This window comes from Lactuca saligna, chromosome 2, assembly GCF_052625555.1.
Source record: "Lactuca saligna cultivar CGN05327 chromosome 2, ASM5262555v1, whole genome shotgun sequence".
In the NCBI taxonomy this organism is placed as follows: Eukaryota; Viridiplantae; Streptophyta; class Magnoliopsida; order Asterales; family Asteraceae; genus Lactuca; species Lactuca saligna.
The window spans coordinates 3,630,735-3,652,038 of NC_136418.1; the positions used below are offsets into that span (position 1 = coordinate 3,630,735).

Here is a 21,304-nt window from a genome sequence, read left to right on the forward strand (position 1 = left end):
TGGTCCAGGAAGGCTGAAGGCCTGGAAAGGCGGTTCAGTCATGCTAAAGACTCGGTATGTGTTAGTGGATCAATATGTGGAGAATGAGTGAATATCTCGCCATGCAATGGTAATCGAGATGGTCTGGTCCCAAGTATTGATCATAATGATGGTGTTGGCTGGAGGTCGTGCATGGGCCTAGTTAGTATGTGATCGGATTCGGAGTATATGGGAGCTCAGGAATAACAGTTGCTCTACATAGATAGTGTAGAGTGGAGTTTAGCTCAGTGGCACTTATAAGTGCGGTAAGGGTTGGGGAGTAGATTTCCTGGAAAGGGAAGGTATGTAGCTCCGAAAGGAGTGTGGGTCCTCTGAAAGGAAAGCAGTAATGTAAATGGATGATCGAAAGTACTTCAGTTATTGATAGTAAGCATTAGGGTTGGACCAGATATATGGAAGCACTTATGGGTAGGATGCCCGTTGAGGTTGTGGCAATGTTGGATGATGTGCAAGCATGTTTTTAGTCTTCTTGGAAGAGGAGGAGTATAGTGGTCCCAGATTGGGGATTGGGACAAAGGAAGGTAAGACAATAGGTTAACAGACTCGAGAGTAGTCTAGACCGGTGATGAGGACTGTATGAGGATATTACAGTCGGAGATCAAGGACCAAGAGACCATGATAGGGAAGTGTGAGTGGGAGTAGCACAGGAGCTGAAGGTTGAGTCATCCTGTCAGCACAAAAAGAGAAGAGTTGGATTCAGGGAGGAAACAGGATGAGATTCCATCGGTGCAAGTTGAGAGAAGTGGCGTCAGATGGACGAGAGATAGCAGGATAATACTGGGTCAAGACCCGGTGGTCCAGGGTGATATCTAGCTTTGTATGAGTCAAGCGTTGGTCGTGATTGGGAATGATAGAAATATCATCGGGTGATCAGTGGTTGATAAATGTTGTTATCGGAGAAAGAAACCGGTAGCCGGCTTGAGGCGGTGGTCAGGACACTGCAAGGGAAGAGTTGGGTTGTTAGGGTTTCGGTAGTAGTGGTTAGAAGAATCTGGGTCAGTTCGAGAACAAAAGTTGCATTGTGGGAGGGTTATCTAGATGGTGTGCCACAGCAGGCTTCGAGGATGAAGCCTAATTTAAGTGGGGGAGAATTGTAATACCCCGAGTTCAGAAGTACAAGTTCAGGGTTTTAAGTGAAAGTACAGAAGGTCGACTCGACGAGTCGATGGATAGACTCGGCGAGTCGGGTCGTGATTCTGGATGCATGTTAAGTGACCAACTCGGCGAGTCGGCAGCTGGACTCGGCGAGTTGGTGCTGAAGGGAGAAAAACCCTAATACGGGGTTTGTGCTATATATAAAGCACATTATAGCCACCCTCAGCCTCTTTACTATCCATTTGAGTTCCAAAAACCCTACTTAGTGTGTGTGAGCCTCCATTGTTGAAGTTTGAGCTTGGAAGAAGAATTTAAGAGGAGAAAGTTAGAAGATCAAGAGGCTAGCATCGGGAGGCCATTGTAGATATGAAATCTACTCCTTCTTGGGCACATTTCTAAGGTAACAAGTCGTTACCTTGAGTTTCTCCTTCTAGATCCATTCTTAGTTGTTGTTTTGGGAATTTTAGCTTGATTGGAACCCATTTCGGGTTTAGAGATTAGATCTGAAGTTGCAACTTCAGATCTAGGTTAATAGTGGACTATGAAAGCTTAAAGCATCAGCCATGGGGTTTGATTTAGAGTATCTATGTCCCAAAAACCTCCTTATAGCTTGATTGGAGCTTGTGGAGCCTTGCATGCATGTAAAGTTGGAAACTTTACGTGTGAATCTGGCCCTAGGAGTCCAGATCTACATATTGGAAGCAATAAAATGGCCTGAAATCGTCTGAATGAAGATGTTACATGTGGACTCAGCGAGTCTGGAAGATGACTCGGCGAGTTGGGCTTGATATCAGACTTGAGTCGCATAGTAACTCGGCGAGTCACATGGGTAAACTCGACGAGTTGTATGAAGATGGGCAGGAACTCGATGAGTTGGAAGAATAACTCGACGAGTCTGATGAAGATTGTATTGGACTCGGCGAGTCTGTTCTTGGACTCGGCGAGTCGGGTCGCAGAACCCCGATCCCTTTCAGTTAAAGCATTGGATTAGTGTTTGTGTTGGGGACTCAGTGAGTTGGTCAGGATGGAACTCAGAGATCGTTGGACTCGGCGAGTCTTGGGGCTACTCGGCGAGTTAAGTGTGTTATGAGAGTTTTCTGGATAAGGGAACTCGGCGAGTCGACGGGGTGACTCGGCGAGTAGAGTCAACCAGGAAGGTTGACTTCGGCTTTGACTTTAACCAAGGGTTGACTGGTTTGACTCCCAAAGGTATTTTGGTAATTATTTGTGTTTATTGGTTTGTTTATTTGGTGATGATCAGTGGTGAAGTTCGTGCTGGCGGTCGGAGTAGCGTGGTATTATTTCTTCAAGTCGGCAGTTGCAGGTGAGTTATCCTCACCATACTAATGGGTCTAAGGCACCAAGGCCGACCCATTGGATTTCATATCCTAGTAGTTATTGATATGTTGAGTTGAGTTAGTAATGTGTGCCAGTTGATATGCTAGTCGGGTAGATCTGTAGGATTGCTTGTGATACTGATTGATTACCTGTATGTGCATTTATTTGTTACATGTCGACATGTTATGTGGGGTGGGTTAAGGTTGTCCTGCTCCGTGCGGTATCCAACAAACCCGAGAGTATTCCAGATATGAGCTGAGGGCCCGATAGGCATTCCAGACTCATACTGTGGACTCGAGAGCATTCCAGATACAAGCTGAGGGCCCGGTAGGCATTTCAGACTCATACTAAGGGCTCGATGGCATTCCAAATACGAGCTGAGGGTCAGGTCGGCATTCCAGACTTGTACTGAGGGCCCAGGGGTAGTCCAGCTTGTAAAGTTGTGGACCCAGTGCATGCTGTTCTGTGTCATTGATATGATATGCTAATGTTGATATTGCTATGTGGACTGTATGTGTATCGGTATTTTGGGGGTATCTCACTAAGCATTCGGGCTTACAGTTTCAGTTTATTGTTTCAGGTACCTCAGGGGATCGCAGCAAGGCTAAGGCGTGATCGTACTGCTCCTCCTATTATGTCATGTTTCTGGGAAAAGACTCTGATAATCAATGTTTTGAAAACAAAGTTGTAATATATTGATGAACTTAACATGTTTTAAAAAGTTCAAATTTGTTTGAAAATTTTGGATGTTACAATTTTAAACATTGATATTTTATCTAGGCATGTTGTTCTTTCAATCATTGAAATAAAAAGAGTTAGTTACATGAATGGTCGTTGTGTTATACCCAAAATTGCATATTCAATCCAACTTTTTTTTTCTGTTTCATTTTGGTCCCTGACATTGTTTTTTGTTTCTGATTTGTCACTGGTCCTGTAAAATGAAATGTAACAATAGTTTAAAAATAAACAAATTATAGAAAACTTAAAAGCAAGAGTAAAGTACATTTTTGTTTCCTTGAGTATGGCTGCTTTTTGCAATTTTGGTCCTAAAATGTTTTCTTTTGCATTTTTGGTCCTTATTTGACATTCGTGTAATGTTTTTGGTCTCGGTTCCAAATTAGTGACCATTTTTTCTCTATGGTTGTGATTTTTGCAACTTCGATCCCAAAATAGCCATTTTACTAGGAGCAGGGACAAAAAACGTTATAAAAATCTTAAATAAGGACCAAATTAGCATGACAACCTTTTGGGACCAAAATTAAAAACCTCAGCTATACTCAGGTACCAAAAATGAAATGTACTTTAGAAAGAAACATATGAGGGTAGAAAATTCATTTTATTATAGAAGTTGGACTAAACTTGAAATGTTGGGAATAACACAGAGATCATTCTTGTAATTACTCTAAAAAAGAATAGAAGTTGGTAATAGATGTCTGCCTTATGATGGGTGCAGGCTTCCATTGCCACCATCAATGAATATATCTCATGATGACGGTTTTGACTTAACCATTGTTCATGAAACCCTGATAAATGACTATAATGCCCTTGATCATGAGCCACCCATTGTGAAGGAAACACCAATCAAGAGCAGTTACCCTGCTACTCTTGAATCTGTCTCCGAGTCAACCATAATCCAATCAAAGTTTCCCATTTGTTCCTTTTCTTCCCCTTGTTCCACTTCAGCTTCTGAATGCATGAACACAACAACACCACCTAAAAAACAAAAAATCCCTCAAAACAATTCACCTCTAGATTCAAGTGTCAATTCCCATTTTCATAAAAGAAGAAAGTCTTCAACTTTTGCATCAGTCAAGATGGCCCACTTTGATTCCCCTGACCCTAAAACCAAATTTCTAGTGAAAGAAACCATGAATCTTGGTGATGAAACCAAGAAAGATCTAAAAATATGGTGTTCACTTTGTAAAAACCCACTGGGTCTTGCGGAAAATGACTACTTTGTCCAAGGCCCGTCCTAAGGATTCAAATGCCCAGGATGAGGTGGAAAAAAAAAGGCCTTAGAGATTAACGAGTAACGAATTAAATTACATAAACTGATTTTTTATGATGTATGATTTCATCATTCACTAACTATAATATGATGACATTTACATCTTGATTCAATTCAATGGAACAATTTACAATCTAATTGTAATTCAATTTCTGATGAGTAATTCTGCTAAGTAAGCTAATTATCTAATATGACCCTGTGATATTGTGGTTCAACATTCAATATCTCAAAAATAAAACAAACAATTAAACATAACTGAAGTCAGAATAATTTATAACTGAATGACTTATGATCGACCGGAAATCTTGAATAAAATAAAACAAGAAAATTGTGGAATAATATCGCCGTTGCCCTTCTCAGTTCTCACCTTCTACTGAATCTGAATGATTATGAATGTCGTTGAATAAAAATCTGAAATCTGAATGTCCTGCACGCTGTGGAGTAGGGATGTTATTCGGGCCAGAACCGACCCGAACCGACCCGACCCGAACCCGAATAAACCGAGAACCGAATAAGGGTATTTGTATGAACCGAAAACCAAACCAAATAAGCAATACGGGTTTGGTTCGGTTCGGGTTTTATTCAGTTCGGTTCGGTTCCGACCCGAATAACCCAAATAACATGTAAAATGACCTATTATTATTGTATAACCCGAATAACCAAAATAACATTTACAATGTGATTATAACTATTGTATTTTATATGACTTTTGTATTTTATGATTTCATAACAATTTTTTTTAAAGAAACAAATTTGTTAATTAAAAATAATACAAAGTATATATAATTGTTCCAAAGGTGCAAAAAGAGTTAGAATTTGTGAACTAAGAATATAAACACGGATAACATGGATTAACTATTCTTGATTAAAATGTAAAATACAAAACCAAAATCTTAAGATATATTATGAAGCAACATATTAAACACTAAACATTAAACACCAAAACATCCAAAAATCTATATATAAGTATATAAGTACAAGATTGAATAAGCTATCGATCAAGGGAAAAAAATGTGAGTTATGTGACTTTTGTAATTCGGTTCGGTCCATTTGGCTCGAATAGGCCCTTATTTGGGTAACCCGAACCGAATAACCCGAAACCCGAATAAGCCTGATATAGATACCCGAAAACCGAATTGAATTTCTTATTCGGGCTTAATTCGGTTCGCGTTTCGGTTCGGTTCGGGTTTTCGGGCCAAATTCTCATCCCTACCGTGGAGTAATTGGATGTCCCAACTGTTGAATGATTGACTGCCATTCTGACGTTTCACGACCTCACGCTCACATAATGTCGGAAATCACAAAATCTCAACTTTCTCGACAAGTCGACAAAATTTTGTCTATCTCTGGACTGCTGTATGCTTGATGGACTGTTGAAGCTAAGCATTTGGGCTTGGAATTTTAATTACACATAATATAAGTAAAAAAAAATTGAGCCCCTGGAATATATGGGCACTCTGCAAATGTCCCTATTTCCCACCCTTATATCCGAAACTGACTCTGTCCCTTGTTCTTTGATGTCGTCATCTAAGGTGCAGTTGGTGTCAAGTTGGAAAGGGAGAGAAAAGGGCCTCACAAGTGTAGTTGTTGTGGTGTCTGATATTGCATATGTTGATGGGAGAATTTGGAAAAGAAGTGGTGATGAAGGAATTTGGAGCAAAGAAGATGGTTGTGTATTTAATACGACTTTCTTGCCCTTTCTGTAGTGATCAAGAGTCAAGACAATTGCCTCGGGTTACATGTTGTGGCAACTGATTCCTCCAATGTGCAGCTTTTAAACAAGGTATCATATCAATTCATACTATTATAATATCTTGTCGCATATCCAATTGATAATTATTGAGGGTATATTGGTCATTTTGCTGATTTATGTTTTGGGAGTTGGGAGTTGGGATGTGTTGAATATGATCACAAAATCTATTTGATCCTTCAGAGATATACAACCAACTTATATAACTTTTCTATATGCAGGTGGTCTTTTCTAGAAATCCAACATATCGATACATCAACAACAAATAAGGTAATTTTGCATACGTTTCAAATTGAAAGTGACTCCCTAAAAACATTTGCAACTTTTGTCTTATTGAAATCAGTCACACAGTCTCGGTCCAATACATACCAAATGCAGTACAACATGTTTTGTCATATACCATCATGTGTACCAAACTACATTTTAATTGTAGGAAGTCTCACCTTCTAGTGTTAAAGTTTGAGTAAAGGCGTCTTACAAAATCTATTTGAGAAATTTGCCTACACATCTCCACAAACCAACTTGATAGGTTGGCGAACCACAAAATCTATGGTCAAAATTCTCTAATATTTTGTTATTTATAGATTCATTAAACGTATTTTAAATTCTAATTAAAGTAAAACTATGTTTGTTGATCATGCATATGAGATTACCAAAGAAAGTCTAAGTATCCATTACTAAATATTGATGCCTAACCTTACATGTAAATTCTTAACCGTTGCTAAATTGATTTTAAACCTATTTGGGAAATTTAGGATCTATGGTTATTATTATTAACTTAGTGATGCATTTGAGGTGTATGACCAATAAAATGCGACTATTGTAGTTGTAACATTCTTTATGACCGGCCATAGTTTTAATTTTGTTGTTTATAATGTTGTTTTCCTGCATTGGACATGTTAGATAATCAACTTTAATATGTTTTAATTAAAGAGATAATATTTTGATGTGGGCTGTTGGAATGATCAAATGATTAGTATTTAGTAGGTTAAGTGTTTTTAATGGTAAATAAAATATTATTTACTATAAAATAGCCAACAAAACCATAAAAGTAATATTTTGCTAAACATGAAATTATATTTCACTAATTCAACCATTTAAACCCTCGGTCCAAGAAAACCAATGGGACCATTATGGACTATGAAAAAGAGAATACAGAAAGGATAGATGTTTAACTAATAAAAGAAGTATCTTACTTAAATTTGTATCACTCTTTATTGTCTATTCATTTCCTATTTTCCTATTTGTTTTTTCATTTTTCATTAGGCTTTATGATTTTTGCAGATGGTGGTTTCTGATAGTGAGGCCATAGATTAAATTTATGTAAATTTGTGCGTTCAAATGTTAAAAGTCATTCGAACGTATTTGTTATTGATATTTGATTATTTTTGTTATCATTAATTTGGCTCAAACGGAAAAGGACAACTCTTTGCAGTTAGATAAAAAAAATTGTGATCGAATTTACTTTGACTGCATTGGTGAAATATGAAACAACTAAAGAAGTTTGCAATCACTTGGATATATTGTATACTCAGTCTAATTTTGATAAGTGGTACCGGTTCAATCATATATTCAAGCACTTCAATGTAATATTATGAGAATATGAGTGTCCAAGATTTTTTGTTAGGATGTTCATTTTGTCTGAACTATTTTTTTTTCATTATTTTAAACCATTTAATTTAATATGATATGGTTTTTTTAAAACACATGATTTAGTTGTTAAATTAAATTATTACATAAGCTTTTTCAAATATTAGACCAAGTAATAATCATCCCAATAAATACAATTATTTTGAAATTTTTTACTAATTCTCTTTTTCTTTTTTGCGAAGGGATGCCCAAAATTAGGGTGATATATATGTGATGTAAATGAAATATCACATATTAGGGTGGGGTAGGGATCCGACATTGTATCGTGCTTCAATAGAAACCGGTGGGACCTTGACTGTTAGTGTATTACTTGTGCTATACTCTGTAGTACGTTAGGCAATGCTCTTAGTACCTAGATTATGACTGTTGACTGCATTACTTCCATTCATCCAAATCCATGGTATTTGCAGGTCAACAGCAATAATTGAGGCTTGCTCATACTTCAATATATTGGCCTTCTTCTTCACAATTCCAACCAGTTGTACACATACGCACTTTACAAAGCAGCAAAAACAGCAAGCATTAGCACAGGCGCATATAGTAGAAGAGGTATGTTTTTGTTGAAAGTTTTTCTCTTTGTTTATGAATAATTTTTCTTAGTTGTTTTTAGTTTTCAATCTATCGATCCTTGACGAAATTATCTGAAAATAATGTTTTGCTTTGTTACTTGTTGTGGATTGTTCGTGTATGCTCCACATATAAAATCAAGTCAATGTTTAAATGAATGACAATGCTTCCTCATTTTCCCTCTTTTGATTATTGAACAATGTTTTGGAGGAATGGTTTTCTTAGGACAGATGCTTCCACGTAGAGATCAGTTCTAGCCCTAATAAACCCCCTAATTGTATCACTGTAGGACTCTGTTTACAACTAATAAACCCCTAATTAAAAGGCACGGTATTTTGTTCCTCATCTCTCACAATTTTACACGATGATGAAGATGTTGAAATTAACAATCTATTCCCACTTTCAATCATTTCAAAAAAAACCAAGGCTAAGTTGACAAGGGAAGACAAACAACAAATTAACTATGAATTTACATACACATGAATTTACCTACTACCAATTTTTTTCTAGCCAAACGTGTCAGGTGTCCTAAATCCTCAAGGAAACTTTTATAACACTAATTATCTATGGATTGTATATGATAACTGAAAAAAGATAGCTAAGCAAGTTAATAATTAATAACTTTTAACAGATGTATTGCCTTTTTTTTTTATCTGTTACAGGTCTCTGTAAAAGCCAGAATATTGAAAGATGGAGTTTGTATCTGCAATTATTAGTCCTATTGTTGAATCTTTAATTGCTCCTGTCAAGAAACAATTGGGATATCTCTTTTCATCCATGAAATATGTTAGGAACATGAATACTAAAATAAAGCTACTGGATGATATAAGCTGTGATGTCAAAAAGCACATGGAAACAAACAATAGAAGTAATCTGGAGATACCTACTCATGTACCAGGGTGGTTGGAAGAAGTCGAAAAGACTAAAGAAAAGGCTCAAAGCATTCTAAGTATTGGGAACGGATGTTGTAACTTGAAAATGAGGTATCGAGCCGGAAGGAAGGCATTCAAGACTACGGAGGAGATGGAAAGTCTTATTGATGAAAATAGTAAGATAACTTGGAGTGATGCTCAAAGACCTCTTGGGAAAGTAAACTCGAAAATCGCATCCAGTTCTGCACCATCAGATGGTGAATCCCAAAATCACTTCAAATCAAGAGAGAAGTCTTTTAAGGACGCCTTTAAGTCCCTTCAACAAGATCACAAGAGCAAAGTGATAGCCATATGTGGAATGGGTGGTGTGGGGAAAACCACTATGATGGAACAACTGAAGAAGACTGCAGAAGATAAGAAATTTTTTGATTGGATTGTGAAGGTGGTCATTGGGCAAAAGACTAACATGCTTTCTATTCAGCAAGATGTAGCAGAATACATGGGCACATCTCTAACTGAAACGAGTGTAGCAGCAAGGGCAGATCGTCTTCGTATCACATTTGGGAAGATGTCAGAAAAAAAAGAAAAGCTTTTAGTGATATTAGATGATGTATGGGAGACGATTGAACTCAAAGATATTGGACTGAGTCCTTTGCCCAACAGCTTCAAGTTGTTGTTGACATCACGGAATGAAAGTATTTGCAAACAAATTGCAGTAGAAGCTAATTCGGAGTCGACACTAGTTCGAGTGGATGTGATGGAGGAGCCCGAAGCACAAAATTTCTTTTGGCAAATCACAGGAGTTTCAAAACAACATGATATGGAGCTCAATCAAATAGGAAGTGAAATTGTGAGAAGATGTGGTTTTTTGCCCCTTGCCATTAAACTCATCGCCAAAACCCTTCAATTTCAAGAAGTTTTTGTATGGAGAGATACTTTTCAACGGTTGAAGAAGAAGAATCTTGATGAGAATGTGCAAGAAGTTATTAAGATAAGCTATAATTATATAAAAACAGAGGAGGAAAAGGTGATTTTTCTTCTGTGTGGCTTGTTTCCTGATGACTTTAATATCCCAATTGAGGAACTCACAAGATATGCATGGGGCCTACAGTTATTAAGTGAAGTATCCACTTTGGGAGAGGCTAGAGACAGGACAAAAATGTGTGTGCAGAATCTTAGAAATGCAAATTTGTTGATGGATAGCGATTGCATTGGGTGTGTCAAAATGCATGATCTTGTGCTTGCTTTTGTCATAAGTAGAGTTTCTAAAGGTCATCATCCATGGATAATCAACCATGGTGATATTTCAAAGTGGAGTAGAGCTGAAGTGAAAGAGTCTTGCAACAGAATCTCTATTACTTGCACAGGTATGTATGAGTTTCCTGGTGACTCTAAGTACCCAAACCTATCACTTTTGAGACTTATGGATGGAGATAAGTCACTTAAGTTTCCTGAAGGTTTTTATGAAAGAATGGAAAATCTTGAAGTTATAGCGTATGAAAAAATGCAGTATCCGTTGCTTCCCAGATCACTTGAATGCTCCACCAAACTACGAACACTCATTCTCCATAAATGCTTATTGATGTTTGATTTCTCTGTTATTGGAGAACTCTTGAATCTGGAAGTGCTCAGTTTCGCTCATTGTGGCATCAGAAAGTTACCATCCACAATCGGAAAGTTGAAGAAGCTAAAGCTACTGGATTTGACGGGCTGTGTCAATCTTCGTATTGATGATGGTGTTTTGAAAGATTTGGTCAATCTTGAAGAGCTTTATATGAGAGTTGCTGATGAAAAGGCAATTAGGTTCACAGACAGTAATTATGCTGAATTAGCAGAACTTTCAAAGCACCTTTCTGCACTAGAAATCGAGTTCTTTGGGAACAGTGGTAAGCCCGAGAATGTGTTGTTTACGAAACTTGAAAGGTTCAGGATCTCTATGGGATGTGGTTTAGTAGCCAATACTAACAAAAATATGCACTCATTTGATAACACATTGAGGTTGGTCACTAACAAGAATGAGCTATTGGAATCTGGAATGAAAGAGTTATTTGAGAAAACTGAGGTGCTTTATTTGAAGGTGGATGGTATGAACAATCTTGAAGAAGTTTTAATGGAATCAGTTCGTCTTCCTCAGCAGGCGTTTAATAATCTAAGAGTCCTTGATGTTTTCAACTGTGCAAACTTAAGATACCTCTTTACAGTCCCTATTGCAAATGGTTTGATGAACCTTGAACGCCTCACAGTTTCACAGTGCCCTGTTCTGGAAGTACTTGCACATAGTGAGAATAGTGGAGATGGGGTAATCAAGTTTCAGGGGCTAAAGTTTCTAAGATTGGATAGGCTACCAAAGTTGATAGGTCTTTGCAACACTGCTAATGTAATTGAGCTACCACAGCTGGTGGAGTTGGAACTTGATGGCCTTCCTAATTTCAGTAGCATTTATCCAGAGAAAACATCTGCAACATCTTCTATGTCCAGTAATGCCTCTGCAATTCAACCATTCTTTAACAAACAGGTACCTCTATATTAGGATTTATGTTGACAGTTTCATAGATTTTCTTTGTAATGAAAATCTGTATTGATTAGATTGTGAATTTGTGATCCCCCAAACAAACTATTTTAAGTTTGATTTCACTACAATTATCAACATGTCTTAATTATTGTGCAGATGCTGATTCCTAAGTTGGAGAAATTGGGGATTTGGAGTATGGATAAGCTGAAAGAGATATGGCCTTATCAATTTAGTAGTAGTGACGAAGTTAATGCCTGCATGTTGAGAGAGATTCACGTGAGGAATTGTGATAATATTGTGAATCTGTTTCCAACCAATCCCATGTTCTTGCTGGGTCGTCTGGAAGAGCTGGATGTTTCTAATTGTGGAAGCATTGAAGTGTTGTTTAACATCGACATGAGTTGTGTTGGCGAAACTGAAGAATACAGTAGCAGCTTGAGAAAAATTAAAGTGTATAATTTGGGTAAGCTAAGAGAGTTGTGGAGGATGAAAGGTGAAAGTAGCTCTGATATCCTCATCCGTACCTTTCAAGCTGTTGAAAGGATAGAAATAGAAGAGTGTGAGAGGTTTGTAAACGTATTCACACCGACCATGACCAATTCTGATGTGAAAACAGTTATGAAAGTGAGTATAGATGGTAGGAGAACGTGGGAAGAAACCAGGGGAAACATTGAATTGGTTCAGAACAACCAAGAGGTATGTGATGTCATTGAGCTTTCAATTTCTATTTTGATGTTTATAACTTATTTATATGTGTCTCTATACATACATACACATATATAATATATCACACTATAACAAATCAATCAATTCTACACAATTCTTTCGATGTGTTCTGCTAGATTCTCACTCTTGAATTTCGATCACACAAGGATGGAAAAGAGAAATACAAGAAATGATAGATCTCACACTGGAAATTGATGATCTAATGATCAATTTTACATACATGTGATAGAAATCTGGCGGTTTGAGTAGCCAGGATCTCCCAAAGAGACTAATCTCTAAAATAATTGATAAGATGTCTCTCCTAACTGATCTCTTACAATATAAAGGCATAACTGAAATAGTTAATTTACTTATTTACCCGTGCTGCCCACAATTGCTTACTCATGGTTTAAATCCTTTCTTGCCTCTTTGTGAATAAGTAAGAATTGGTTTATTTCCCTTCTTGCCCCTCCTTGAATATGTGAACATGAGTGGTGGTCTAGCATGTTCACACTTTAAAGTGCAATAAGATTATCAACCTGCGTGAAGATATGTATCCTATCAAATTATTTATAAATCTTTACACTTCAACTTGTGATAAAAACAAAGTTAAAACTCGGAATTTAAAAACATGGACAAATTATCTATATCACTACTACGCTTTTAAGAATAGAAAAGTAGGCTATATTTCTGCGTTGCTAAGTGTGGATCTGTTTCAACCTTCATATTATTATTAACATATTTATAATCAAGTTAATGGGGACCAAAATTTGTAAACACTTTAATGGACCTAAACCATAAAAAAAACAGATAAACACAGGGACCAATTTTGTAATTTAGTGTGAAAAATATCATTGTGTAAGTGCATGTATTTTACATATTTATTTCTAATTATATTTGTTGTTGAGATATGTGCAGATTAATGTTATATCCAAGGCAGAGATCATTTCAGAGGTGGATGGTAATATTCCTGACGTTGAATCCTCAATTCATCCCAAACCTTTTCACGTTAATCACCTTCAAAGACTTGATGTAAGGGACTGTAAGGATGTTGAAGTGGTGTTTGAGATAGAGAGTTCCAGTAGCAACAGCAGCAGCAGCACAGATTTCACAACAACTCTGCATAAATATAATCATCAACCACCACCACTACTACTTCCCCACCTCACGTATTTATATTTAATAAATATGGAGAGGATGAGTGATGTGTGGAAGTGCAATTGGAAGAAACTTGTAATTCCTCAAAACCAATCACAATCCTACTCATTCCACAACCTCACAACCATATACATGAATAATTGCAAAAGCATAAAGCACTTATTTTCACCTGTCATGGGCAAACTTCTTCCCAACTTAAAGGGGGTCTGGATAGATGAGTGTGATGGTATTGACGAAGTTGTTTCAAATAAAGATATTAATGATGAAAATGAAGAAATAATATCTTCTACTCACACAAACACCATCTCCTCCTTCCCTCTTATTGAATTTCTCTTCCTCCGGTCTTTGCCACGCCTAAAGAGTATCGATGGCGGTACTACAATCACAACTACTTCCATCCATGATCAGTTCAAGGTATATTTGATTTCTTTTAAGCGAATCCTTTACATATTCAGTTATTTGTTTTATTTCTTTTTTTAATATTCTATTATTTGTTTTATTTATTTATTTATTTATTATTTTTAATGCTTTCTTCTCCATTAGCTGCTTTATATAACTCAATAAGCTAATTCTTCTGAATCTGGAAAGACAAAATAACTAACTGAATACCTAATTTTTTTACAGTTTATTCGTTTGCATAGGTCATTAAAGTTATTTCTCTTAAGCATGGTTATAAATCATATGAAATGCATTTTTTTATCCAGTTTTAGTTAAGTTAACTAAAACAGATGGTGGATTTAGATCGGATTGTGAGGGAGAGAAAAAAATTGATTGATAAATATATATAAGTCATATCAACATTACTCTTGATTGTTAAGTAATATGAAAACTGGAACAAAAATGATTTTATTCATGTTTTTTTTTTTTTTTTTTTTTTTTTTTTTTTTTTTGTTTCCTAGCTTGCAATTTTAGCTTAATAAAGTTCAGTTTGTTGTTTAAAAGAAATATCTTTTTTTTTTTTTTTTTTTTTTAATTTTTCAAAAAAAAGATCTTTTTTTTTTCTGACATGGAACTGAAAAATATCAAACTTTACCTAAGTATATCTAGTGTTCCGACTGAAAATATATAAATACAATATATGGCAAAAGACTCCTGTTCACAACTTTTTTTTAAAAGTATTAAATTTAAGATATTGATCGATCATCGAGCCAAACGACAAGATTGTCAGTTATGGGAAGTCTCAAGATCTTCATTTATCTAGTATAATTTCCCAAGTCTATATTGAAAATGACTCCCTTGAAAAGAAAAATTGTTTTAAAAATGCTTTCTATTCTGAATATTAGAATCAAGATAGATTTTGCAATATACAATCTAATGAACAATCATAGATGTATAATAAACGCACCTTTATTTTCACTATAGACACTGATATTGATAAGAGTCATTATCTGTTTCTTGGATTTGGCCTTGTCAATAATTCTATATTCACAAATGCAAAAATATAAACTTTTTTGAGAATTCTATATTCATAAATGCTAAAATATAAACTTTCTTTTCTAAAGATCAGATTATCTAGACCAAAATATGTGGGTTTAGATGTAGCACACACACATGATGGAAGACTTGGAATAAATTAATTATTGATAACGGCTGATCAGATGCTAACATTCTCCATATTAAATTTTTCTTCCTTTTGTCACTGTGTCCTAAATTAACCCTTCATGTTAGTAAAATTATTTAAAACATGAAGAAGATGATGCATGTAATCAATGCAGGTACGGAAATATAAGCATATTGATTTCAAACTCATTTCCTAATAATAAATAAATTTAGGAGTAAAGTTATGTTTTCATTTTCCCACATTGAGGAGGTAATGGGTTATAGAGTCCAATGCCTTTTATTTTCTCTTCATAAACCATATACAGAAAAACCACTATATTTTTAGTCATTTTCTCTGTTCAACATACTTTTCTTTATTTTATTATTATATCATCCTACTTTCATTTATTCCAGTTATAGCATCATACTTTGAAAAAATATACCCAATTATATGTGGCTACAACGGCCTGATAAGAAAAGTCGAAAGTACAATGCTATAGTTGGGTGGATTTTTAAAGTACCTATATGGTAGTCTTGGGTCATTTATTAAAGTCTAAAATTATAGAAATAGCATTTTACTTTCACTGATTTGATTATAAGAGCATCTTACTTTCATTTTTTCCTATTAAAGCATTGTAATTTAAGTAACTCACCCATTTATTGCAATTTCATTCAAATACAAAGGATTTCCGTGACTGCAATATAAAGAAATGAAAGTAGGATGCTATAATAAATGAATAAATGGAAATGCGTTGTTATATCTTTCATTTAGACCTTCTTCAGTTCAGATAAGTAAATTTCATAGCTATAAATCCAGGTGAAATATTTGTTTATTTTATGCTTTATATCATCCTTTCATGTGTTTATATCTCATATTTATTGTCTTTTTTTTAGTTTCAAAGATGAGACTAACCATTATCATGACCACCATGTCCACTTCCAGTGTCATACACTTTGCTTCTGCACGAGAAATAATTGTTGATTAATTGCTAATCAAAGTACTTCAAAGTCTCTTCATTTTCAAGTTTTAATTTGAATAAATGCTAATTAGTTGTGTTAATTAGCACGTAGCAGTTTTATTTTTCTTGTGTTAGTTTCCTATTTGTAGGTTGTCATAATATCTTCTAAGCCTATATAATTAAGGCCACTTTTATGATTGATTTAGTGTGCCTTTTCTTTCATCCACCATCTACTTGTTCTCTCCTGCCAACAATATAAGCATAGCATACAACTGATTAGTTTCTTGTTTTTACTTATTTTGTCATATATGTATAACGAGGGTATTTTGGTCATTTGACAAACCTTCTTCCTCAAGGAGTCCAAACACCACGATTTGGTTTCTCTTTATTCTAAGACCTTTTATCCATTTTTTCTGTATATTGCCCTTTTGGATTTCAACTTACATTGTCCACATTGGTACTTAATTACCTTAGTTGTGGGAAGCACTCGTGTTTGTTACCACACTTTTAGAAACAAATGATATATTAAATTGTAGTGTGTATGTGTGTAGCAAACATCTAAGCTTTGTTAATTAAAATAGATCCATTGATTTTTCATGTGTTGTTGTAGTGTTCTCAAGTCGGTGTTGCTTCTTGGTTCTTATGCCAATACTCCAAAAAGATTTATATAGAGAACTGTCCTGCCCTATCAAGAGTGTTTCCATCCAATGTAGTGGGACGACTGCTTAAGCTTGAAGAGTTGAGAATATGGTATTGTAAGTCAATAGTAGAGATATTTGAAAGTAAAGAAATAAAAAAAGATGGTGTTGATAGTACTACGAATGTTGGTGATGGAAGTGATGATACTTGTACTGCAATCACCATCCCAAGGTCGGCAAATATGACTCTGCTTCAATTGCCCAACCTAACGATATTGAAAATAGAAAGATGTGAAGTTTTGGAATATATATTCACAAGTTCCACACTTGAAAGCCTCAAGCAACTCAAAGAACTGACTGTAGCAGAATGCAAGGCAATGCAAGTGATTGTGAAGGAAGACGCAGAGCACACAGAAACATCTAAATCTATAATAGTCTTCCCACGTCTCAAGTCCCTTACACTTGTAGATTTACCAGATCTGAAGGGTTTCTTCTTGGGGAAGAATGAGTTCAGGTGGAAAGTATTGGAAATGGTTGAGATGTATGGCTGCCCACAAATGATGAATTTCACATCTGGTCACTCCATGACTCCGAAGCTCAAATATATACATACAGCCTACGGCAAGCATAGTCTTGAATGTGGCCTCAACTTCCATTTGACCAATGCTACACATGAGGATGAGGTATGTTATCACTTTATTTCATCATTTAACCAGGTGATCAGCATGTCGTTTTATGATGTTCAACATATTATTTGCTTACAAAAATTAGGTGGCAGGTTCATATTTGTATTCCAGAAGGAAACATAAAACAAAACCAAATGAAGATACATATATAACCACTTCACTTTTTTATATCCATAAAAAGTTATGAAAATATGCAATCTTGTTTTTTATTATAAATTAATATTTCATTCCTAAGATATTAAGTTGTCTCTTATGTTACGAAAGATGTTATATTCACTCATTCATAAGTTAGCAGTTTAATATTTAAATCAAGTTAGATGAACTAAAGACAAAGGCTGAATTGACGCATTCACTGTGGGTGGTTTTTTCCATGTCCAACATTTCTGAACATAAACAATACTAGGTTTCGTTTGATCATATTCAAATCAACAACCCCTTCTTCTTTACATTGTCCCTATTTTCACCGGCTTGCAACCCCAAGAGCATCACAGAGAAAGAAGGTAAAGAAAGGAGGAGTTGGGTGGGGGTTAGGGGTTTATTTTCTTTTTTGCATTTTTTAATGTTTAATTAATATTAAAGAAAACTTAAAAAAAGAAATTAAAACAGTAAATAAGTCTTTTCAATTTTGATACAAACCTGGTGAGAAGGACCAACTTTGTAATTTTGGAACCACAGGGACCGTAACCGCAAAAATCGACAAACGCATGGACCAAATTTGCAGTTTTTGCTAAAAAAAAACAACAAATCTAACTAGTGGCTTGGAGGCTTGGAGTCTGGGCAAGTATTCGACTAAAGGCATAACAAAATAAGCACCTAAGAAAAAGGGCTTCTAAAATTCACATAATAGTTTCTTTCCTTGAAAACAGAAGATTTAAGAATTTATATCAAATATATGAATATAAAAAATTATTTTCTTGTGTATTACAAATGATACTTGGCAAGTTCATTCTTATTCAAATCATTTGAAAGTTTATAAATCATTAATTAGGAACTTAGAACCAACAACTTCATTCGGTTAAGAAAAAAACACAAAATAGATGGAAATAAAAGCATTAGCTTATTTTACATATTTTCACTCATATCCATTAACAAATAGATTTTTGTATGGAGCTATATTTTGTAATTGAATCATTTATATCGTTTTCATCCAGTTTAATCCAATTATCTAACATATTTTATAATAATGTGATGTTATTAGTTAATCAAGTTGTTCTTTTCTCTCTCATCTTCTACAAGCTTGATATTTATGTAGCGTTTATTACCTAAATTTGACAAAAATAGTATTGCTGAGATGATTGTAAAAGTATAAGTATATCATCCATATATCATTTGTTGTATTTGACAATGCAATAAAAATACAATAACATAGTTATCTTTTTTCCTAAAAAAGTTGGATGTAAACATTCAGTACATGAAAAACTACCTATTTGAAGTAGCCAAAACACTTAACTTTTACAGTTTTACTTTTTATTTTATCTGCCCACCCCACACACACACAAACACAAATATTTAATTTTTTTACTTTTATTTAAAAAGACTCAATCATTGATAAAATCTAAATTGTTTAAACAAATCGACAATCATCGATAAAATCTAAATTGTTTAAACAAATGCAATGTATAAATCAGAATTTTTCTTCATAGTGCTCATCTTCACAGAAAATAATGTAAGCAGTGCCATAAACTAGGTTGTTGATTGATAATACATGTTGGCTCATTTAAAAAGAATAGAACTTGCACTCCTTTACTATGTTTATATGCTAAATGTGTTTGTCCTTTATATGCTAAGTAGTGTTTGAGATGATCTATGTTTGATTTTTCTTTGCAGACTCAACTCCCTATGTGCTCTACTCCAGATATGATAAAACTACTTCAGTTCCCTTGGTCTTTTTCAAATTTAGTTGAAGTAGATGCACATAAGTATGATGACAAATTGTTTGAAAGCCGCATAATTTTTCCATGCAAGGAGTTGCTTAATTTGAAGAATCTTGAAAAGCTCTCTATTACCAGGAAGCTAAAAGATTTTATATTACTCTTGCGGAAAATTAATGGTGAATCTAAAATAGAGGAGGTATTTGAAGTAGCAGAAGGGACAAATGAAGATGTGGATATTGAAACACAATCTGTTGTGGTATTTGAGAAGCTGAAAGAGGTGACTTTGGGTGGAATATATAATCTGAAGCATGTGTGGAAGAGCAATCGGTGGATAGTGTTGAACTTTCCAAACCTCACAAAGGTCTCAATTGAAAGTTGTAAGCTTCTTGGACACGTTTTCAGTAGTTGCATGGTTGGTAGTCTATTGCAGCTCCAAGAGCTACAAATAAGTAAGTGCGAGAGTATGGATGTGATTGTGAAGCAAGTTGAAGATTCCGAAACCAGACCGACTACTGAGGTTGTGTTCCCTTGTCTAAAATCCATAACACTTCACAACCTTCCAAATCTCATGGGATTTTGCCTGGGGAAGGAGGCTTTTGAATGGCCATCATTAGATACTTTGAAAATCAAATATTGTCCAAAAATAACAGTTTTCACAAATGGGCAATCAACTACTCCAGAGCTAAAGTTAATAGATACAACTTTTGGATTGTGTCATGTAACAGAAGACCCCAACTCTTTTATAAATACCTATCAACAAGAGGTATGTGGTGTCTCCTTTGGTTATTATTAACAGATTAATGTTTTCTCCAACAAAAAGTTTACTTTACTCTCCAATTTACAACTTTGTTGTAATCTCCTACAGGGATGGGAGTTCTAGAGGAACATTTGAATTCACATGTGCAGTTTGGCTCATTTTGAAGTCAGCTATATATATATATATATATATATATATATATATATATATATATATATATATATATATATATATATATATATATATATATATATATATATATATATATATATATATATATATATATATAGCATAATAGGTAAGATTACAACATTGTACCATGGTTTATGCCTTAGGATTTCTTCTAGCACTCATTTGTTTCCAGTGTCCATCATCATTTACGTGTTTCTCTACTTTATTTGATTGAACTGACTTGATGACCAACTCTTCTGCTTCAAGGTTATTGAAACCCTGTTCCTAAGTAATCTCATAAATCCCTTTTGTTAAAAGATTTAATTCACAAGAAATTGATACTTTAGACTAAAGTCTTTAGTTAATCTTATATTAAATCTATTCTTTGGATTGATCGGCGAGTGCAAATCAAGAATTCTGGACGAAAGACATATTCTTTTGTTCAAAGTTCGGCCTCTTTCATGAGGGCATTCTATTTTGACTTTTTCACAGTAGTCAAACTTAATGCTTTTAAAATTCAAATTATAGGCATTTTTCTGTTTGATTATTGGTCATGTGAAACCTTTTTTTTTTTTTTTTTTTTTTTTCATATTTTTATGTGTAACCTTTTATTTTTTTCATGATTTTGTTTTTCAGGCATCTTCTGATTTCAAACAGCCCCGCAGCCACCACATGTCCCTGAGTACTCCCTGGAACTTGTGTCTTGTGGTGGCTGGCGGTTGTTTCTGGTGGTGGATTTGGCCAGAGAAATTTCCATGTGTAACCTTTTTTTCCTTGTGTACATACTTAAAGAAAAATTACCTGTTTTCAAAAGAAAAACACAAACTCGGTTGCCTTCATGATGAATTATATTTCGTCCTTCACTCACAACTTTACCCTGTAAATAACATAAACATACTTTTCTTTACTATATTTTAATCCCCTGTTTTAGGATAAACTTAGCTTCAATATTCTCTGTTTTATACTTAATGCTACGTTACCCGTTA

General features: G+C 34.8%; 1 protein-coding gene across 1 annotated transcript; it reads left to right on the forward strand.

Moving 5' to 3' along the window:
• Positions 1–8,292: 8,292 nt before the first annotated feature.
• On the forward strand, positions 8,293–21,255 carry LOC145030586 (uncharacterized). Its single transcript, XM_078978957.1, has 9 exons — positions 8,293–8,429; positions 9,110–11,834; positions 11,988–12,527; positions 13,455–14,108; positions 16,803–17,513; positions 19,344–20,153; positions 20,256–20,318; positions 20,427–20,445; positions 20,955–21,255. Exons 2-7 carry the CDS (start codon positions 9,138–9,140, stop codon positions 20,268–20,270), a joined length of 5,427 nt encoding a protein of 1,808 aa, XP_078835083.1. The 5' UTR covers positions 8,293–8,429; positions 9,110–9,137; the 3' UTR covers positions 20,271–20,318; positions 20,427–20,445; positions 20,955–21,255.
• Positions 21,256–21,304: the final 49 nt, after the last annotated feature.

What these genes read in the sequence shown, in the direction of transcription:
- LOC145030586 (XM_078978957.1), top strand. Translation starts at nt 9,138, where the DNA reads ATGGAGTTTGTATCTGCAATTATTAGTCCTATTGTTGAATCTTTAATT. An exon ending in AACCATTCTTTAACAAACAG is followed by an intron (nt 11,835 to 11,987) that starts GTACCTCTATAT and finishes ATTATTGTGCAG; the next exon opens with ATGCTGATTCCTAAGTTGGA. An exon ending in TGGTTCAGAACAACCAAGAG is followed by an intron (nt 12,528 to 13,454) that starts GTATGTGATGTC and finishes AGATATGTGCAG; the next exon opens with ATTAATGTTATATCCAAGGC.